The sequence below is a fragment of the Carlito syrichta genome, unplaced genomic scaffold, assembly GCF_000164805.1.
Source record: "Carlito syrichta isolate Samal-C Ts95f unplaced genomic scaffold, Tarsius_syrichta-2.0.1 Scaffold82277, whole genome shotgun sequence".
Classification (NCBI taxonomy): domain Eukaryota; kingdom Metazoa; phylum Chordata; class Mammalia; order Primates; family Tarsiidae; genus Carlito; species Carlito syrichta.
Window position 1 is genome coordinate 803666 of NW_007026373.1, and position 19218 is coordinate 822883.

At 35.7% G+C, this 19218-nt stretch overlaps 1 protein-coding gene across 1 annotated transcript in view; it reads left to right on the forward strand.

Annotated features, from left to right (window-relative positions):
• MEGF9 (multiple EGF like domains 9) overlaps nt 1-19218 on the forward strand; it is a 109871-nt gene that overhangs the window by 32722 nt on the left and 57931 nt on the right. Inside the window, exon 3 of the mRNA XM_021711198.1 lies at nt 16141-16177. Coding sequence (XP_021566873.1) covers nt 16141-16177 — 37 coding nt within the window. The remainder of the gene's footprint in view (nt 1-16140; nt 16178-19218) is intronic.

Consider the following 19218-nt stretch of genomic DNA (forward strand, 5'->3'; position numbering starts at 1 on the left):
AGTGGAGTGGCCTACTAGTGCTCATAGTTGGGAAAATTGAATATTGTAAAGCTGCCAGTTCTTAATACATTATTTTTTGGCTAAATGAGATTATTGGAGAAGCCACAATAGAAGTATTTTGAGAGGGAATGTAACAGCGAAGTGTGTTTGGAAACATAAATAACTATTAACGACTAAAATAAAATGTAAAGAAGAATAATATGTTAGGGGAACATGATGTAAAGCTGCAACTAACAACACTTTTTTTATTGGCCAGGCATGATGGCACATGCCTGTAGTCCTAGCTACTCAGGAAGCTGAGGTGGGAGGATTGCTTGAGCCCAGGAGTTTGAGACTGCAGTGAACTATGATCTTGCCACTGCACTTCAGCCTGGATGACAGAGTGAGACCCTGTCTTCTAAAACAATTTTTTAAAATAAATAAATAATAAAAGAAAAACACTTTTTTGGTGCTGGCATTAGAATAGACAGATCAGTTTAATAAACCAGAATTAGACTCTGATATGTAAAAACATACTAATGTATGATATAAAAAGGACCACATTTTGTTTAACCAGTCACCAGTTGAAGAACATTGGAGTTATTTCCAACTTTTGGTGATTATAAAACTGCTATAAACATTGTTATACCTATGTGTGAACACAGGTTTTAATTTCTCTTTGGTGAATATCTAGGAGTATATTGGGTTATATGATAGGTGTACATTTAACTTTATAAGAAACTGTGAAATTATTTTTCAAGCATTCCCATCAACAGCATATGAGAGTTTTAGTTCTTCAGCATCCTTGTCAGCACTTGGTATTGCCAGTTTTAAAAAATGCAGCCATTCTATTAGGTATGTAGTAGTATGTCGTTCTGGTTTTAATTTGCATTTTCCTAATGAAAGAAGTTGAGCATCTTTTCAAGTGCTTATTTGCCATACATATATCTTTTTTGGTGAAATGTCCAGATCTTGTCTCCATTTTTAAACTGCATTGTTTGTTTTCTTATTGTTGGATTTTGAGAGTTCCTTATATATCCTTGATGCAAGTCCTTTGGTAGAAATGCAGTTTTGCAAATATTTTCTTCTAGGCTGTGTCTGTGTTTTTATTCTCTTAGCAGTCTTTTGAAGAACAAAGTTTTAATTTTAATGAAGTTCAATTTATATATATTTCTTTTTTTTTTTATTTTACTTTTGGTGTTTTATCTATAAGCTCTTAGCCTAACCCATGGTCAATTAGATTTGTCTTATGTTTTCTTCTAGAAGCGTTATAGTTTTTTAATCTGTTTTGAGTTAATTTTTGTATAAGGTATGAGGTTATGTTGAGTTTTAATCTTCTGTGTATGGACATCCAACTGTTCTAACACCTTTTACTGAAAAAAAGAAACACTGTCTTTTCTCCATTGAATTACCTTTTCACCTTTCAAAACTTTGTTGATGACATTGTGAGGATTTATTTCTGGGCTCTCTATTCTGTTCCATTGACCACTGTGTCTGCTTTTTGTGTGTGTGTGGGAGACGGGGAGTGGGAAATGGAAGGGACTCTGTCACCCAGGCTGGAGTGCAGTCACATAATAGTGATTCATTGCAGCCTCAAATTCCTGGGCTCAGGTGATCCTTCTGCCTCAACCTCCTGAGTAGCTGGGGCTACAGGCATGCATCATCATGCCCAGCTAATTTTTTAATTTTTTAGAGATGAGGCTTGTCTCAAACATCTGGGCTCAAGCAGTTCTCCTGCCTCTGCCTCCCAAAGTGCTGGGATTACAGGTTTGAGCCACCACAGCTGGCCTGTGCCTGTTTTTTTACCAATAACATTGTCTTCATTATGGTAGCTTTATAGTAAGTCTTGAGATCAATTATTGCGAACCCTCCAACTTTGTTCATCTTTGTTTAAGTTTCTTTGCCTTTTCATATTTATTTTGGAATCAACTTATGAATATCTATAAAAAATCTTTCTGGGATTTTGATTGAGATTTATTAATCTCAATATCTAATTGTTTATGGTATATTTCTTCATTTATTTAGCTCTTTTTTGATTTCTTTCATCAGTGCTTTGTAGTTTTTATCATAAAGTTTATACATATATTGTTACTTTTATACATAAGTATGTCATATTTTTGCAGCTATTCTAAGTGGTATTAAAATTTTTTTGAATTCCATATGTTTATTCATAACATAGAAATACAGTTGATATTTGTATGTTTGTCACAGAAAACTTGACTAAAGTAAGTTATTATTTTTAGAAATTTAAAAAATAGATTTAAAACATTTTCTACATAAACAATTCATGTTATCTGTGAATAGAGACCGTTTTATTTCTTTCTGACCTGAAGATCTTTTATTTCTTTTTCTTGTTTTATTGCACTGTCTAGGACTTCTAATATGATGTTGAACAGGAAGTAGTAAGAAAGGACATTCTTGCCTTGTTCCTGATCTTGGAGGAAAGCATTTAGTCACTCACTGTTAACTAAATTGTTAACTGTAGTTTATTCATAGATGTCTTTTATTAGGCTGAGGAAGTTTCTGTCTAATCCTAGTTTTCTGAGAACTTTCCCATAAGTGAATGTTTATTCTTTTTATTTATTTATTTATTTTTGGGTTGGAGCTTCACTCTGTTGCCCAGGCTGGAGTGCAGTGGCACACTCACGGCTACCCCAGCATTGACTTGCTGGGCTCTGGCGATCCTTCCAAGTAGCTGGAACTACAGGTGCGTGCTACCATGCCTAGCTTATTTTTGATTTATTGTAGAGACGAAGTCTCTCCAAGTTGCCAGGGCTGGTCTCGAACTCGCGGGCTCAGGCAATCCAGTTGTCTCGGCTTCCCAAAGTGCTGGGATTACAGACAGCCACCGAGCCCAGCTGGATTTTAATTTTAAAAAATCTTTTTCTGCATCAGTTGAGATGAGATGGCTCTTTTCTTTAGTCTACTAACTGGATGAATTGTACTCATTACTTTTTAAGTGTTGAACCAGCCTTATTTTTCTGGAATAAACCTTACTTAATATTTTTATATATTACTGGATTCAATTTGTTGTTTATATATTACTGGTTATTTTGTTGAGAGATTTTTGACCTAAGGTGTTCACATAGGATATTGTTCTATAGTTTTCTTGTAATGTTTTTATCTGGTTTTGGTACCAGAGTAATGATGTCCTTATCTAGAACAGCAATTGTGTAGGATTCTATTATTTCTCATTAAAATATTTAGTAGATTTTTCCTGTAAAACCATCTGGGCCTAGAGATTTCTCTTTTGAAAGGTTTTAAACTATAGATTCTATTTCTTTAATAATTATAGGACTATTTAGGTAATCTGAATTTAGTTTTTTTAGCTCAATTTTTAAGAGATTGGTCAATTTCCTCAAAGTTGTTGATTTATCTATTATGCATAGTATTCCCTCTAGTGATATCTCTTCCCTCATTCTTCTTCTTCTTCTTCTTCTTTTTTTTTTTTTTTTACCAGTTAGGGTCCCATTCTGTTGCCCAGGCTGGTGTGCAGTGGCACTCCCACTGTTCTCTGCAACATCGACCTCCTCTTAGGTTCAGGCGAGCCTCCCTTCTCAGCCTCCTGAATAGCTGTTACAACAGGCGTGTGCCACCATGCCTGGCTAATTTTTCTGATTTTTGTAGAGAAGAGATTTTGCTATATTGCCTAGGTTGGTCTCAAACTCCTGGGCACAAACAATCCTCCCACCTTGGCTTTCTAAATTTTTGGATTACAGGTGTGAGCCATCATGCCTGGCTGATTCAATGACTTTTTAGAAAGCATTTTTAGTAGAGTTTGGAAAAGATTGCAGAGCATTAAGAAGGGAATATGTGGTGAAGAAAAGAAGGCAGTTTGTATTATTGAGAACTTTGATTTAGGAGACAAATAGCAGTTAAATGGAACAGGAGATTAAACAGAATATTATGAGAGACTTAATGCATATTTGAAGGTAGAGTTTATAAAAAGTGAAAAATTGAAAATGCTGACACCTGTGGGCGGGCAGAGTAGAGTCCTGGAAAAAGCTGGGAGAAGATTTGATTAAAAACACAGTTGGAGGGATTGTTTTGTCTTGGAAGGAGCTGGGTAGCCTGAAACTGGAGGGAAGGTTAAGTGGCAAAGGGAGGAAGAGAGAAAGAGAAAGAAGATCTCAGCTTCTGTGAAGTTTGAAATGAAATCATTTACTAGTCATAGGGTGGAATGGAAGACTTAAAGAGAAACTTAGAATAACCAGCGCAGGCAGTGGATGTAGAAACAATAAGAAATCCAGAGACTTTGGAGGAGTTCTAGGGATTTAGTGAAAGTGAAACCTTTAACAGTCCAGGTCTTTATATTGTGACTTTCTCTAGCAATACTCTAAGAATGTCTAGACGATAGATAGTGAAAAGTACAAATAACTTTTAGGGAATAAAGGAATTCAGAATGCTAATGAGGGAAGTATTCAAGTGCCTGATTCTACATAGTAAATATTTTTCCATATTTAGTTCATACTTCTCTCTCTTCTACCCTTTCCATGACTTTAAAAAACTTGTTGAATTATCGTTCTAATATTGGGTTTAAAAAATTTTTTTCTTCTGTCAGAAAATTGTAAAAAGCTATAGTTTGACCAGCTCCAATTCCCAGTTTTTCCATTTTAGAGCATTTATTGTCATATTTCATTTTTGATACCAATTTCTGAGAAAAACTTCCAAATTTCAAGAAAAGTAATGACTGGGTGTGGTGGTGCATGCCTGTAAATTCCAACACTTTGGGAGGCGAGACAGGAGAATTGCTTGAGCCCAGGAGTTCAAGACCAGCCTAGGCAACATAGCTAGACCTCATCTCTACAAAAAGTAAAAAAAATTAGCTAGATGTGGTGGCATGTACCTGTAGTCCCAACTACTCAGGAGACTGAGGCAGAAGGATCGCCTGAGCCCAGGAGTTTGAGACTGCAGTTAGCCATGATCATGTCACTGCACTCCAGCCTTGGTGACAGGGTGAGACCTCAACTAAACAAAAAAAAGAAAGAAAGAAAAGAAAAGAAAAGAAAAAACTGGGATATCTAGGGAAATAAAATAGTAAATATCCTATTCAGGTAGAAAGTATCTTCATGTTTTTATCTTACTTCATCCTCAGAAATAACAAAATATTTGCTGTCATTTTACTTTATGTATTTTAAGATTGCAGTATTAGATGTATACAAACTTCAATCTATGTCTTTTTAGTGAATTGTACATTTTATCATTATGTAGTGACCAGATCTCTTTTTCTCTAATAATGCTTTGTTGTTGTTGCCTAAATGTCTATTTTATCTCATATTAGTATACTAATTTTTTGGTCAGTGTTTATCATCTTTATCTTTTTCTACCCAGTTACTTTCTTTGTTTTAATAAAATTTTTTTTACCACTGTTACATATTGCATTGCAGTTACTTTCAACCTTTCTGTATATATTTGTTTTGTGTCTTTTGTAACCTATTTGCAGCTGAATTTGTGGGTTTTAATTCAGTCTTGAAGATCTTTTCCATTGACCAACTCTAATTTTATTTCATAAAATGTATCAGTTTGAATAGATCTTGATAGCTACTTATTGATCACTACTATGCTAAGCCACTATGAGAAATGTTTAAAAAAGAGGGAGAGAACAGTTGCTCTCAATTAGTAATTTTAAACCTATGATTTTCTTTTAAAATAGAGCACATACATTGAAACTTTTCCAAAGAAAATTGCTTTCTGATTTACTTATTAAGCATTAGATATACTACTTGCTCAATTAGAAAAAAAGTTTTTATAAACCCAAAACAGCATATGTAATTTGACCTTTGATTATTTTTTATGATAGACAGGTGACAAGAATGATTCACATGTTTATACATTGAGACACTGAAACTTAAGTTTGACTTTCTGAAGGTTACAGAGATAGTTAATTAGCAGCAAAATCTGATTTTAAGGTATTCTGGTCTGTCTGGTGGTTTTTCTACTCATTTTCATAGGCAGAAACTTCTCATAGTGAAAACACATGTACTTTGGAGGTATTCAGTTTGGATTTTTTAAAAAAAAATTTCTATCCTCTGTGAACAAATAGTTTTAGTGTTTTTCCCAGTATTGATTGATTATATGATTTGTTTAATCTTTCTAAGACTCAGATTCCTCATTCAAGGTACCTGTATCACAGGATTGTGATGTAGACTAGAGGAGACCATTTGTGTACAACTTCTGGGGCGATGTCTGATAGCTGAATAGTACATGCTCAATAATTGGTAATATCATCCTTGTTATTAGTAGTAAAAGCTAACTGTTACAACCACTTCCAGAACTTGTCACCCTGTCTCATTAATTATATGAATTGTCTTTGAATTGTGGAATACTGGCAGTGAGCTAGAGGCAAGCCCTAAAACCTGGTTCTTAAGTGGGAAACAGAAAATTTGATATAAAGCCTGGTTATGTTGCCCCATTTTTTCATATATCTACCACAAAGTGGAAGAAATATTTTGCTATAGTAAATTATGATTGAGAGTTTTAATTGATACATTTTTATTTTAAAAGGTAAAGCTTAATGCTTTTCTTTAAAAAGTTGTGGCTTTAAGCCAGGCTCGGTGGCTCAGCCTGTAATCCCGTGCCTTTTGGAGGCTGAGGTGAGTGGATTGCCTGAGCCCGCGGGTTCGAGAACCCCCTGGGCAACTTGGCGAGACCTCATCTCTACAATAAATCAAAAATTAGCCGGGCGTGGTAGTGCGCACCTGTAGTTCCAGCTACTTGGAAGGCTGAGGCGGAAGGATCGCCGGAGCCCGGCAAGTCAAGGCTGTGGTGGCCGGGAGCAGCCACTGCACTCCAGTCTGGGCGACAGAGTGAGACTCCAACTCAAAAAAAAAAAAAAGTTGTGGCTTTAAAATTTTCTCTGTCTCCACAGACTCTGGTTTAACTCATCAGCTTTACTATTAAGTTTCCCAACTTTTCAAAGATTTGTGACCATACCCAGGCATAACATAAATATGAGATGTAATTTGAGTATTAATGTTATCCTAGAGTAAGACCCTTTATAAAAACAAAAACTATTGTGTTGATAATTTCTCTTCCCTAGAATGAGGCCTAAGATTTCTTTTCTTTAAACCTACAAATATAAAATATGGTCCTAATAAAAGGTATACTTTAAAATACACCTTACACCTTACACTTAGGATATCAGGACTGTAGTCAAAAGGATATGGTTTGTTGGCTTTTTTTTTTTTTAAGAATCATTTGATGTACAGGCAGAGGTTTGAATTATGTATTTTTACTCTTGAGTCTGATAATCATTTTTTCTTTTCAATTTGAAAATCAGGAAAGATATTATTTTTATAGATCCTTTCCTAGGCTTGTGAAAATTGGTGAAGTTCTATGTTAGCTAGATTAGACAGATGTAAAATTGTTATATGCATTTTCCTGGTCTTTTTTTTTTAAACGTATTTTTTATTTTAAAATTGTGGGATACAGTTAAGGGTTATGTATACAAATATGCATCGTTCAGGCACCCTTGTTGATAAGGGGTATCTCCCTGTCCCCAGACAGATATTGACTACCGTTCCCCTCCCTAAGGGTTCCCTCCCTACCCCCCCATAGTTTCCCACCACTGTCAATAATTTTCTTATAGTGTTATGATAGATATTCAAGGTCCACTAAATGAGTGAGAACATGTGATACTCAGATCTTTGTTTCTGTGAGAGATCACTCAGTATTATAGACTCTAGTTCCATCCAGGTTGCTGCGAAATTCATGCTTTTGTTCTTTTTTATGGCTGCGTAGTATTCTATCATGTATATGTACCACATTTTTAAAATCCAGTATTCTTTTGATGGACAACATGGTTGGTTCTAGGTTCTTGCTATTGTGAACAATGCTGCGATAAACATACATGCACAGGAATCTTTTTTATAGAATGATTTGGGTTCTTCAGGGTATATTCCCAGTAGGGGGATTGCAGGGTCATATGGGAGGTCAATATTTAGAGCTTTTAGGAATCGCCACACTGCTCCAGGTCTGACAAAGGCCTAACATCTTGGATCTACGAGGAACTCAAACGTGCTGAAAAGAAAAAAACAAACAACCCCATTATAAAGTGGGCAAAGGATATGAACAGACACTTCTCAAAGAAAGACATCCAAGCTTCCAAGAGACACATGAAGAAATGTTCAGCCTCACTAATCATCAAGGAGATGCAAATTAAAACCACACTTAGATACCACCTAACTCCAGTCAGAATGGCAATTATCAATAACAAAAAATAACAGATGCTGGAGAAGATGTGGTGAAAAGGGAACACTACTACACTGTTGGTGGGAGTGTAAACTAGTGCAACCTCTGTGGAAAGCAGTGTGGCGTTTCCTGGTCTTTGTTTGAAACAGAGTAGGGTTTTTAGTGATTAGTCTCAAAAGGAAAACAGTAGTATTTGAAATAAAGGATGGAACTCCTATACATCTTTATCTTTCATTTTCTCTTCTTCTCCCTTATTCTACATGGATTAATTACAGCCTGAGACTTAAGTTGGAGCCAAAGGAGAAGAGTCTACTTTTAGTTAAATAGCATTATTTGTTTGTTTGTTTGTTTTAAGACTACAGCACCTGGTATTCCCATGCAGTCTCCCATCCAAGTACGAACCAGGCCTGACCCTGCTTAGCTTCTGAGATCAGACGAGTTAAATAGCATTCTTTTTTTTTTTTGAGTAGGTCTGTCACTCTGTTGCCCACACTAGAGTGCTGTGGCACACTCACGGCCACTGCAGCCTCGACCTGCTGGGCTCAGGTGATCCTTCCGCCTCAGCCTTCCAAGTAGCTGGAACTATAGGCATGCACCACCATATCCAGCTAATATTTTGAATGATTGTAGAGACAGGTCTCACTATGCTGCCTAGGCTAGTCTGGAACCCCCGTGCTCTTGTCTTCACCTCCAAAGGTGGAATTACAGGTACTACCGCGCCTGGCTCGCATTTTAAATTCTAAAATGTTCTACAACTCCTTATGCAAAAATCAGCTAAAGCATTAATCACTTTTCACTACCTTAATTAAAACATTCACTTTGACAAAGATTGAATTATTAGTGGGGTCCCTTGTTAACTTCAGTGCCACAGTTCAACGGAAATAGTTACTTGTGGCACACAAAGACATCCTTCCAGCAAAATTTAAGGTCAAATCTAGTAAAACTTCATTAGTTTTTAAATTTTTTTTGCTTACTTAAAAATTTCCATCTAACAAAATTTACTATTTGATGTGCAGTTTTATTAGTTTTGACAAGTGCATAGCCAAACAAATACAAAATAGCTGGGCGCGGTGTCTCACTCCTATAATCCCAGCACTTTGGGAGGCTGAGGTGAGAGGATTGCCTGAGCTCATGGGTTTGAGACCAGTCCAGGCAACTTGGCGAGGCCTCATCTCTGCAACGAATAAAAAAATAAGCCAGGCGTGGTTGTGCGCACCTGTAGTTCCAGCTACTTGGAAGGCTGAGGTGGAAGGATCGCCTGAGCCCAGCAGGTCGAGGCTGCAGTGGCCATGAGTGTGTCACTGCACTCCAACCTGGGCAACAAAGTGAGACTCCAACTTTAAAAAATACTTGTATTACCCCTTAACATTCTCTTGTGTTACTCCTTTGTAGTCAGCCCTCCCCTCTTGCTCCCAGCTCCTGGTAAACTCCTGTTCCTATAGTTTTGCCTTTTTCAGAATATCATGCAAATGGATCATACAATGTATGACTTTTTTAGTCTAGTTTCTTTCATTAGGCATAATACATTTAAGATTCATCCATGTTCTTGCATGTCAGTGGTTTATTACCTTTTGTTGCTGCGTGGTGTTTCATTGTGTAAAAATACCATAGTCTATCCATTCACCAATTGAAAGTTTTGGTGATTATGAATATAGCTGCCATCTGCATACAAGTTTTTGTGAGAATGTAAGTTTTCACTTCTCTGGGGAAAATGCCCACAAGTGAAATTACTGAATCGTATGGTAAAGGTATATTTAACTTTATAAGAAACTGTTTTCCAGAGTATCTCTACAATTTTATACTTACACCAGTAATTTTTTAAAGTTCTACATTCTTGCCAGCAATTAGTATTGTTAGTTTTTTGTTTGCTTATTTTAACTATTCTAATATATGATTACTCATTGCCTTTTAGTATGCAGTTTGACTTCCATTCAATGGATGCTCTTATGTTTGCATTGCATTTGTAGAGAATAGAACTACTTGCATCTACTTTTGCAAGTCATACTGTAGTTCTAACTCTCTGATTAACAGTGATTACTCTTTTGCATTTAGAACTTGAGTGACCACTAGATATATGCTCATCTCAGTGGGTTGGGTTCTTCTGATAAAGACACTAAAGTATAATGTATGTGTCCAAATACTAAAACTAATATTTATTGTTATATTGGGTCCCTACTTTGTATTTTATTCTTTGCCTCATTTAATTTTCTAACATTGGACCACAGTTAGTAGACAAAGAAAAAATAGGGAGTAGGGGAAGAAAGTAGAGGAATAGGAGGCTATTCTCTGGGAAACTGGGAAGATGTGTTAATTATTTGGCCTTAGGATACAATGCAGGAAATGGATAACAGTTGTTCCAGTGGGGGTACTGAAATGACCCATGTCATCTGACCTCAGTTCTTTTTTTTTTTTTCTTATTTATTTATTTTGCTTTAAAGATGTGGGGTACAATTCAGGGTTAGGTATACAAACGTTGATTATGGACCTCAGTTCTTGAACCTCCAAAGATGTTTTATATCCTGGAATCAACTTCTTCCATGTAATAATATGCCCAAGAAGTTCAATTTTTCCTTAAGTATAGATGACCTCTAGTTGACTCACAAAGTCGTGTTTCTCTAATGATGATACTAAAGTGTAGTATGCATATCCAAAAAGAGATATACAATTTTTAGACATTTATAAGCCCTGGAGGAAAATCCTTCACTATTTTAAGGAGTTTGGAAAAATGTAAAACCTTAAAGAAAACGTGGTACATATACACAATGGAATATTACACAACCTAGAGAAGAACAAAATCATGGAATTCACAGCAAATTGAATGGAATCGGAGACCATAATACTTAGTGATCTACCAGAGAAACAAATAACTAAATACCGAGTGTTCTCACTCATAAGTGGACCTGAACATTGATTACATAAGCACAAAGTAGGGATCAGGAGTAGCTGGCCAGGGGATGGGGGACATGTAGCATCACAGAGGGTACCTGGCCCTAAACCAGGGGAGGTGGGAGCCAGTTGAAGGTCCAAACTTCACCTGCATGCAGCCTGCTTGTGTAGCTAATCCTAACTTGTACCCCATATATTATAATAAAGCAAAATAAAATATAAACAAATAAAATAAAATATGGAATACAAAACAAAAATTTAAAATCTGGTGGTACTTTTAAAAAACACTTTTTATAGATTATAACTTATTTTAGTTACAAAAGTAAATTTTAGAATTCCTTGCTTATAATTCATATTGATAACATTTAAAAATATTTCCCAGAAAAGTTTGAACTCACTAAATAAATTTTTAAATATATTCAATTTTGGTTACAAGATAAATACTAAGCCTTAATGCATTTTAAGCACATTTCTTCTAGTTTTTACTAATTTGAGACTGAACAGAAGATGCCATCAGTATTACAGTATGTTTTGTATGTCTTCTGAATTTGGGAAGAGTGAAAAGTTTACCCCTTTGCATCAATTGTTCTCTCTGAGGGGACATTGTAAATCTAGCAAACCACTCAGATGTCTTCTCTCAGAGATATAAAGAGATTGCTGGTGGTTATACAGGACAAACTTATGCAAGCACAAATTTTTCAAAAATTTATGTTTCCTTGAAGTTTTCCACTCAAAAACAATGAAAAACCTGTGTCCCAGGTTTGTCAAGCTTCTGATCAATCAGCTGAGAAGTGGTTTTCAGGAATCATGAGTGCATCCTTCCACATCATCTTTTCACAACAGACAATAAATTATATATTCGAAATGTGGGAGGAAGAAAACGAGACTGTATTATCTGCTCGAATAGAAAAACACCAGGTGCAGGTCATCAAATTACTATTGCATAGCATGTATCAATAAACCTATAATACATGTCGGTGATTGTTTCATATGTTGCCACACATTAGAAAAACATAAGCTATAAAATTTTGATTTTTGTGTCATAAATAAGTTCCTCAATGTCCAAAATTCCATTATAAGCCATATATCATTACAATAAAATAATTGGTTCCAACGGTATACTATTTAATATTAAGTGATTTGTTTCTCGTTATTTTGTAAAAAAGTGCAGTCAGGTTGCTGGTAGGTGATTTGCGGCATGTCTTTGAGTAAAAAGGGTTAAGAATAGCCTGGAGCAGGTTTTAAAAAAATTCTCAGTAGATAATGGTATTGAAAGATATTAAAAAAGCAAGAGTGTACTACCCAAAGCAATCTACAGATTCAATACAATCCCTATCAAAATACCAATGACATTCTTCTCGGAAATAGAAAAAGCATTCCTAAAATTTGTATGGAACCACAGAAGATTTCAGATGGGCAAAGCAATTCTGAGCAAAAAGAACACAGCTGGAGACATTACACTATTTTCAAATATACTACAAAGCTATAGTAACCAAAACAGAATGTTATAGGTAAAAAAATATAGACTAATGGAACAGAATAGAGAATTCAGAAATAAATCCATGTATTTACAGCCAGCCGATTTTCAACAAAGATGCCAAAAATGCACATTGGGAAAGGGACATCCTCTTTAATAAATGGTGCTGGGAAAACCGGATATCAGAAGAATGAAACTAAACCCTTATCTCTCATCATATAAAAACATCAACTTAAATGGGTTAAAGACTTAAATGTAAGACTAAAACGACTTGAAAAGACAACCCACAGAATGGGAAAAAATATTAGCAATGCACCCAACAAAAGACCTAACATTCAGAATCTATTTATATAAGGAGCTCAAACAAATTGATAGAAAAAAAAATAACCTCACTAAATAGTAGACAAAGGACATGCACAGACACTTCTCAATGAAAAACATCCCAATAGGCAACAAACATATGAAAAAATGCTCAGCTTCACTAACCATCAGAGAAATGCATATCAAAACTATAATGTGATACCACCTGATACTGGTCAGGATGGCTATCATTAAAAAGTTAAAAAAAAACAAAACAAACAGATGTTGGTGAGGCTGCGGAGAAAAGGGAATGCTTCTACACTGTTGGTGGGAATGTAAGCTAGTTCAGTCTTCATGGAAAGTAGTACGGAATTTTCTCAAAGAGCTAAAAATTGAGCTACCACTTCTGGAAATATACCCAGAGGAACGTAAATCACTCTACAAAAAAGACACCTGCACATGTATGTGCACTGAAGCACTATTCACAAAAATAAAAACATGGAACCAACCCAGATGCCCATCAGAAGTAGACTAGATAAAGAATATGTGGTACATATACATGATGATGACTAGCCAGCCATACAGAAGAACAAAATCATGTCCTTTGCATCAACATGGATGCAACTGGAGACCATCATTCTACATGAACTATTACAGAAACAAAAAGCTGCATATTGCATGTTCCCACTCATAATCAGACCCTAAACATTGATCACATGGGCCCAAAGGTGGGAAGACCTGAAGCTGGACTCTGCTAATAAGGGGAGGCAGGGAGGAGGGCAGTGTGGCACACAACCATCCATTGGGTACTATGTCCACTACCAAGGGGAGAGAGGGCTTGCTAGAAGCCCAAACCTCATCTGCACATAATTTGCCTCTGTTGCAAATCTTCATATGTTCCCCCACAACTCTAAAATAAATAATAAAATGTAAAGCTACTAGAAGAAAACACAGGAAAACTGCTTCAGGACATTGGTCTAGGCAAAGATTTTTGTGGGCAAAACTTCAAAAGCACAGACAACAAAAACAAAAATAGGTAAATGGGACTACTATCAAACTAAAAAGCTTGCATACAACAAAGGAAACAATTAATAGAGTGAAGGGACAACTTGTAGAATGGAAGAAACTATTTGCAAGCTACTCATCTGAAAAGAGACTAATATCCAGAATATGCAAGGAACTCAGGCAACTCAACAGAAAAAAAAAAAAAAAAGCCCACAAATAGTCTGATTTTAAAATGGGCGAAGGATCTAAGATCTAAATAGAAATTTCTCAAATGAAGACATGCAAATGACTGACAAATATATGAAAAAAGTGCTCAGCATCACGAATTTTTTGGGGAAATGCAATTCAGAATCACAATGAAATATCATCTCACCTCAGTTAGAATGACTGTTGTCAAAAAGACAAAAAATAGCAAATGTTAGCAAGGATATGGAGAAAAGGATGCTCTTATACACTGTTGCTTGGAATGTAAATTAGTAATCACCATTATGGAATACAGAATGGGAGTTTCTCAAAAAGCTAAAAATAGAATTACCATATGATCCAGCAAACCCATTATTAGATATTTATTTGAAGGAAAGAAGATGAGTATGTTCAAAAGATACTTGCACCACCATGTTTATTTCAGCACTATTCACAATAGCCAAGGTATAGAATCGACCTACATGTTCGTCAACAGGTAAATGGTAAAACATTATATATATATTATAATTATGTATAGTGGAATACTATTCGCCATAAAAAAGAATGGAATCCTATCATTTGCAACAACATGGATGAACCTGGAGGATATTATGTTAAGGGAAATAAGTCAGGCACAGAAAGACACTTACTATATGTTTTCATTCGTATGTTGGAACTAAAAAATTTTTTTGACCTCATGGAATTAAAAAATGTAATTGTGAATATTAGAGACTGGGAAAGGTAGGCAAGAGGGAGGATGGGGAGAGGTTAGTTAATAGACACAAAATTATAGCTAAATAGGAGGAATGAGTACTGATGTTCCATAACATTGAAGGGTGAATATAGGTAACTCTTATTTATTGTCTATTTTGTAAAAGCTAGAAAAAAAGTTGAAATTTTGAATGTTTCAACACGAAGAAATGAAAAATGTTTGTGGGGATGAATATGTGAATTACCTTAATTTGATCATTAAACATTGTATACATGTATTGAAATGTCACTGTATATTGCATAAATATATTCATCTATTATGTCAACTAAAAATAAAAGGAAAAAGAAAAGCAAGAGTGAAGTCATTGTTGGATGAGTAAAAACGAGTCAGAAATTGAGTTTTGCAAAAGTATTTATATAATTTTGCAAAAGGCTATGGAAAGATTTTCAGGCTGTATTGGTGAAGCAGAGTCCTGTGAGTGTTGTGTATTAGTTGTAGTTACAATTAGTTTTCCAGTATCTATGCTTAAATGCAATAATTTTATAATCATTTTAGTTTAGCAACAGCAGTGTTATCAACTTAACATTGCTTTGTCCTAGGAGATCTGTATTGTGAGTGGGCTGAGGACACAGTTTTTTCATTTTCTTATACAAATCATTTACTGTGTTTATAGTTCTTTTTTATCTGCAAGGGTCTAACACAGTATTGTACCAAACTCTGAGCATCACAGTTAATTTCAGCAACTCAGAAAGGACTTCAAAAAGAGACACAAACAGAGAGGACACATTCATTAGAACCTTCAGTCGCAATTAATATTTTTCTAAAAACTCATCATTAGTGGAAAGAAGTTGAGTACCAGAACACAGTTAAAATTCTTTAGAAGATGGACTTTTACAGAGCAGTGGCACGAGATGGTTGGATGGAGAGGGAGCCTACTAGGTATATGAAAGGCCCAGAAGACATCTTTAGTATGTTCAAGTAGATAATTTCTTACCAGATCAAGTGTGTGAGCACAAAGAGAGGACTTATGGGACTTGTAAGCAAAACTACTCTCTTTTTGTTGAGTGCCAAAAGCATTTTATGTCTTGGTCCTTGGAATGTTTCAAAAAGTACAGCATTTGATTTAAATGCAATGATTGCTTTGGATACTTTTACATCAAAATCATCCTGTAAGTTTAAGTCCTTGGGAAAGTACATATTTATTGTCTTTTCTCTAGGACTCTATGCTTCTATTTTCAAATGCTTAAAACAGTTTGGCACCAGATTTTAGCTTCTTATTCTTCTTCAGTGTTCAAATAACAGTATTTAATTGTTTTTGAGAAACCAGACAATAACAGAAAAACTATTGCCAAAGATTATGGTCTCTCTAAGAACCATTTTCATTACTCTTCTCTATTTCTTGACACAGTATTCCCAAGAATTACAGGGTATCAAAAGGAAACCTGGTACTTATATGTCAGTTTATTTCATCTTTACCCTTAGGCAATTGAATGAGCTTTTTGGCATCTCATTCACACTTGTCTCTAATTAGCTTTTGGTATCATATTGTTTCGTTCCCATTAACATCCACACTGGTGACTTACCATTAATCATGTTGTAGACTCCTTTATGCTCTTCTGGTGTCCAAGATTCTACCTCGTTAAAAAAGTCAGCACTTCTTCACTTGTCTTTGACTATAGGTCCTTTCCATTGTTTCAGCTGAAATTTCATTTCTTCTTTTTCATATTGCTAGCTTCCTACTAAGAGGATTGCATTATTTCTGCAGTAACTCCTATCTGGTTCCACATGAATTTCTAGAACTGTGAAAGGTCTGAGATTTTACTGTATTCACGAGCTAACAAATTATCCTGATGTAATTTATTGAATGCTCACAGTGGTTTATATTCATTACAGTTGCTTATACTGTTCATTTAACTTGGATCACTTCATTTGAGGTCAGGGGCTTGAATGTTGATCTACAAACAGAAAAGATGCACATGTTGGCACTTTGGTGAACTTTGTATTCTCTTCCTTTCCTTTGGTTACTCTGGGAGAAGCATTAACATCATAGTGCCTCTTTGTCTTCATAAGTCAGTCCCCTTCCTAGCACCAGGGTGCTCTTTCTTGCTGAAATATTTGCCATTCACCCTGCTATTATTAGAATAACTAGTACCAAGGGTGTATAATCAATAAATGCTCATTTTTCATCATTTCTGAAACCACATCCTGAATTCTTCTATTTTCTCTACTGTATTTGTAGGTACACATATTGGTAATATATGGAGCCCAGTTTAAGTAGAATATTCTCTTATGCTCTACTTCGATGACTCACAACTTGGATTTCTATGTAACAGGATATCAATTCTGTTTTTCAGACTTTGTCCAGAGCTATAATGGTAATAAACCCATTCTCAGGCTTTCAGATCTTGACCACATGGTATAACAAAACCGTGGCCTGTGAATCTAACATCTGAATTCCACTTATGTTATTTTTTTGAGATCACATTTCATATTTTTTCAGCTGTTGTATTAGTTTTTGCAGTACTCCAAACCACTTCCAGCTTAGAGGTTGAGGCTGAGTATTATAGGTACTATTATTATGCCTTTTAGAGATGAAAAAAATGAAGGCGCAAGGAGGTTAACTTGCCTAAGGTTATAAAATTAAGAAGCGAGAGAGCAGGATTTAAACCTTAGCTGTCTACTTCTACAGTCTGTGCTCATAACTACTTCACTTTTCTGCCTCTTCAAATTATTGTCATATGAGAGATATAGGTAGTAGATGTACTTATGGATTCACAGTAGGGACAATACAGTTGGAGTTTATGGAGGAGAAAGTTTAAGCTGATTCTTTTTCCTTCCTTCCTTCCTTCCTTCCTTCCTTCCTTCCTTCCTTCCTTCCTTCCTTCCTTCCTTCCTTCCTTCTTCCTTCTTCCTTCTTCCTTCTTCCTTCTTTCTTCTTTTTTTGTAGAGGCAGGGTCTTACTATGTTGCCCGGGCTCGTCTCAAGCTCCTGGGTTCAAGTGATCCTCCTGCATTGGCCTCCTAAAGTGCTGGATTACAAGCATGAACCACCATGCATGGCCCTTAGCTGTTTCTGGAAATAGGAGAGAAATCTGAATATGTGGAAAAGAGAGTGCCTTCCAGGATGCATAGAGTGAACAAAAGCTCAGAGATAGGGACTAATCAGAGTATGTTCAGGGACGAATGAAGTGATTAGACTGACAGACTCTATGGAAATAATAAGTAACCAGTGAACTTGGTTAGTACTGAAGGTTTTCTGAAACAAATACTGGGTATTTATATCTCAGAGTTCTTAGGTAATTGAATTTTTAAAAAATATTGATAATCTTATTCATTGGGAGCACTGATTCAGTTTTCAGATGGAAATACATTAGTATGAAAGTACCGTAATAAAATTCATCATTTTTATTATAGAGTTTTGTAGTCCTTTCAGTTTTCTTGAGCTAGTTCTGCCCAAACCAGCATAATTTGATTAGTTTAACTTGTAATGGAATTGGTCCAGCAGGAGGAGTTGAATATATGTTGAATTTCTGCCAGATTTCAGAAGAAAAATATTATTTTAGGCGTTCTGGTCATTTCTGGTGGGGTGAAGGTCTTGCCGTGAAGTAGTTATTGGCACATTTACAGACCACTGAACATGACTTCTTTATTTACAAAAACCACAGCACGTATACAGAAAGTAGCTATCATGTGAAAGCATATATTTCTGTCAAAGAAATGTCATGCTTATATAAACTAGTAAAAAATAAGAACCTTGATTATGATGAGAAGCTGATTCCTTTCCTAAGTTTGGGGCTGAAGAAATCTGAGCTGTCCTTTGGGTTTTGTTAGTAATTCACTACCCAAGCTTGAAATATACATAAAATAAACAAATTATCCACCAATATACATTTGTTTTTATATTTACAAATTAGAAGAGATGTGAAGAGCAGGGAAATAAACTGACACCAAAGGTTAGGGACTGCAGAAGTGTGGGAAGTGTAGAGTTGGCCAAGTGGAAATTTATCTTAGGAAACCTTTGTTTTGATTTTTGTGGATAAGCTACTTGTGATTACATAAAGAATTTTGAAGCTTAACTTCCTTTTCTAGAACAGAGAAGCAAACCCTTTATGACTTTCTGTGTAAGACTCTATATTTGCAGTTTTCCAATAGCTCTTTGAAATAATAAAAAATAACATTGAAAATCATTTTTTCTGGCTGGGCGTGGTGGCTCAGCCTACAATCCCAGCACTTTGGGAGGCTGAGGTGAGAGGATTGCCTGAACCTGGGGGTTCGAGACCAGCCTGGGCAACTTGGTGAGACCTCGTCTCTACAATAAATCAAAAAATAAGCTGGGCATGGTAGCGTGCACCTGTAGTTTCAGCTACTTGGAAGGCTGAAGCAGAAGGATCTCCTAAGCCCAGCAGGTCGAGTCTGTGGTGGTGGTAAGTGTGCCACTGCACTCCAGCCTGGGAGATAGAGTGAGACTCCAACTCAAAAAAAAAAAA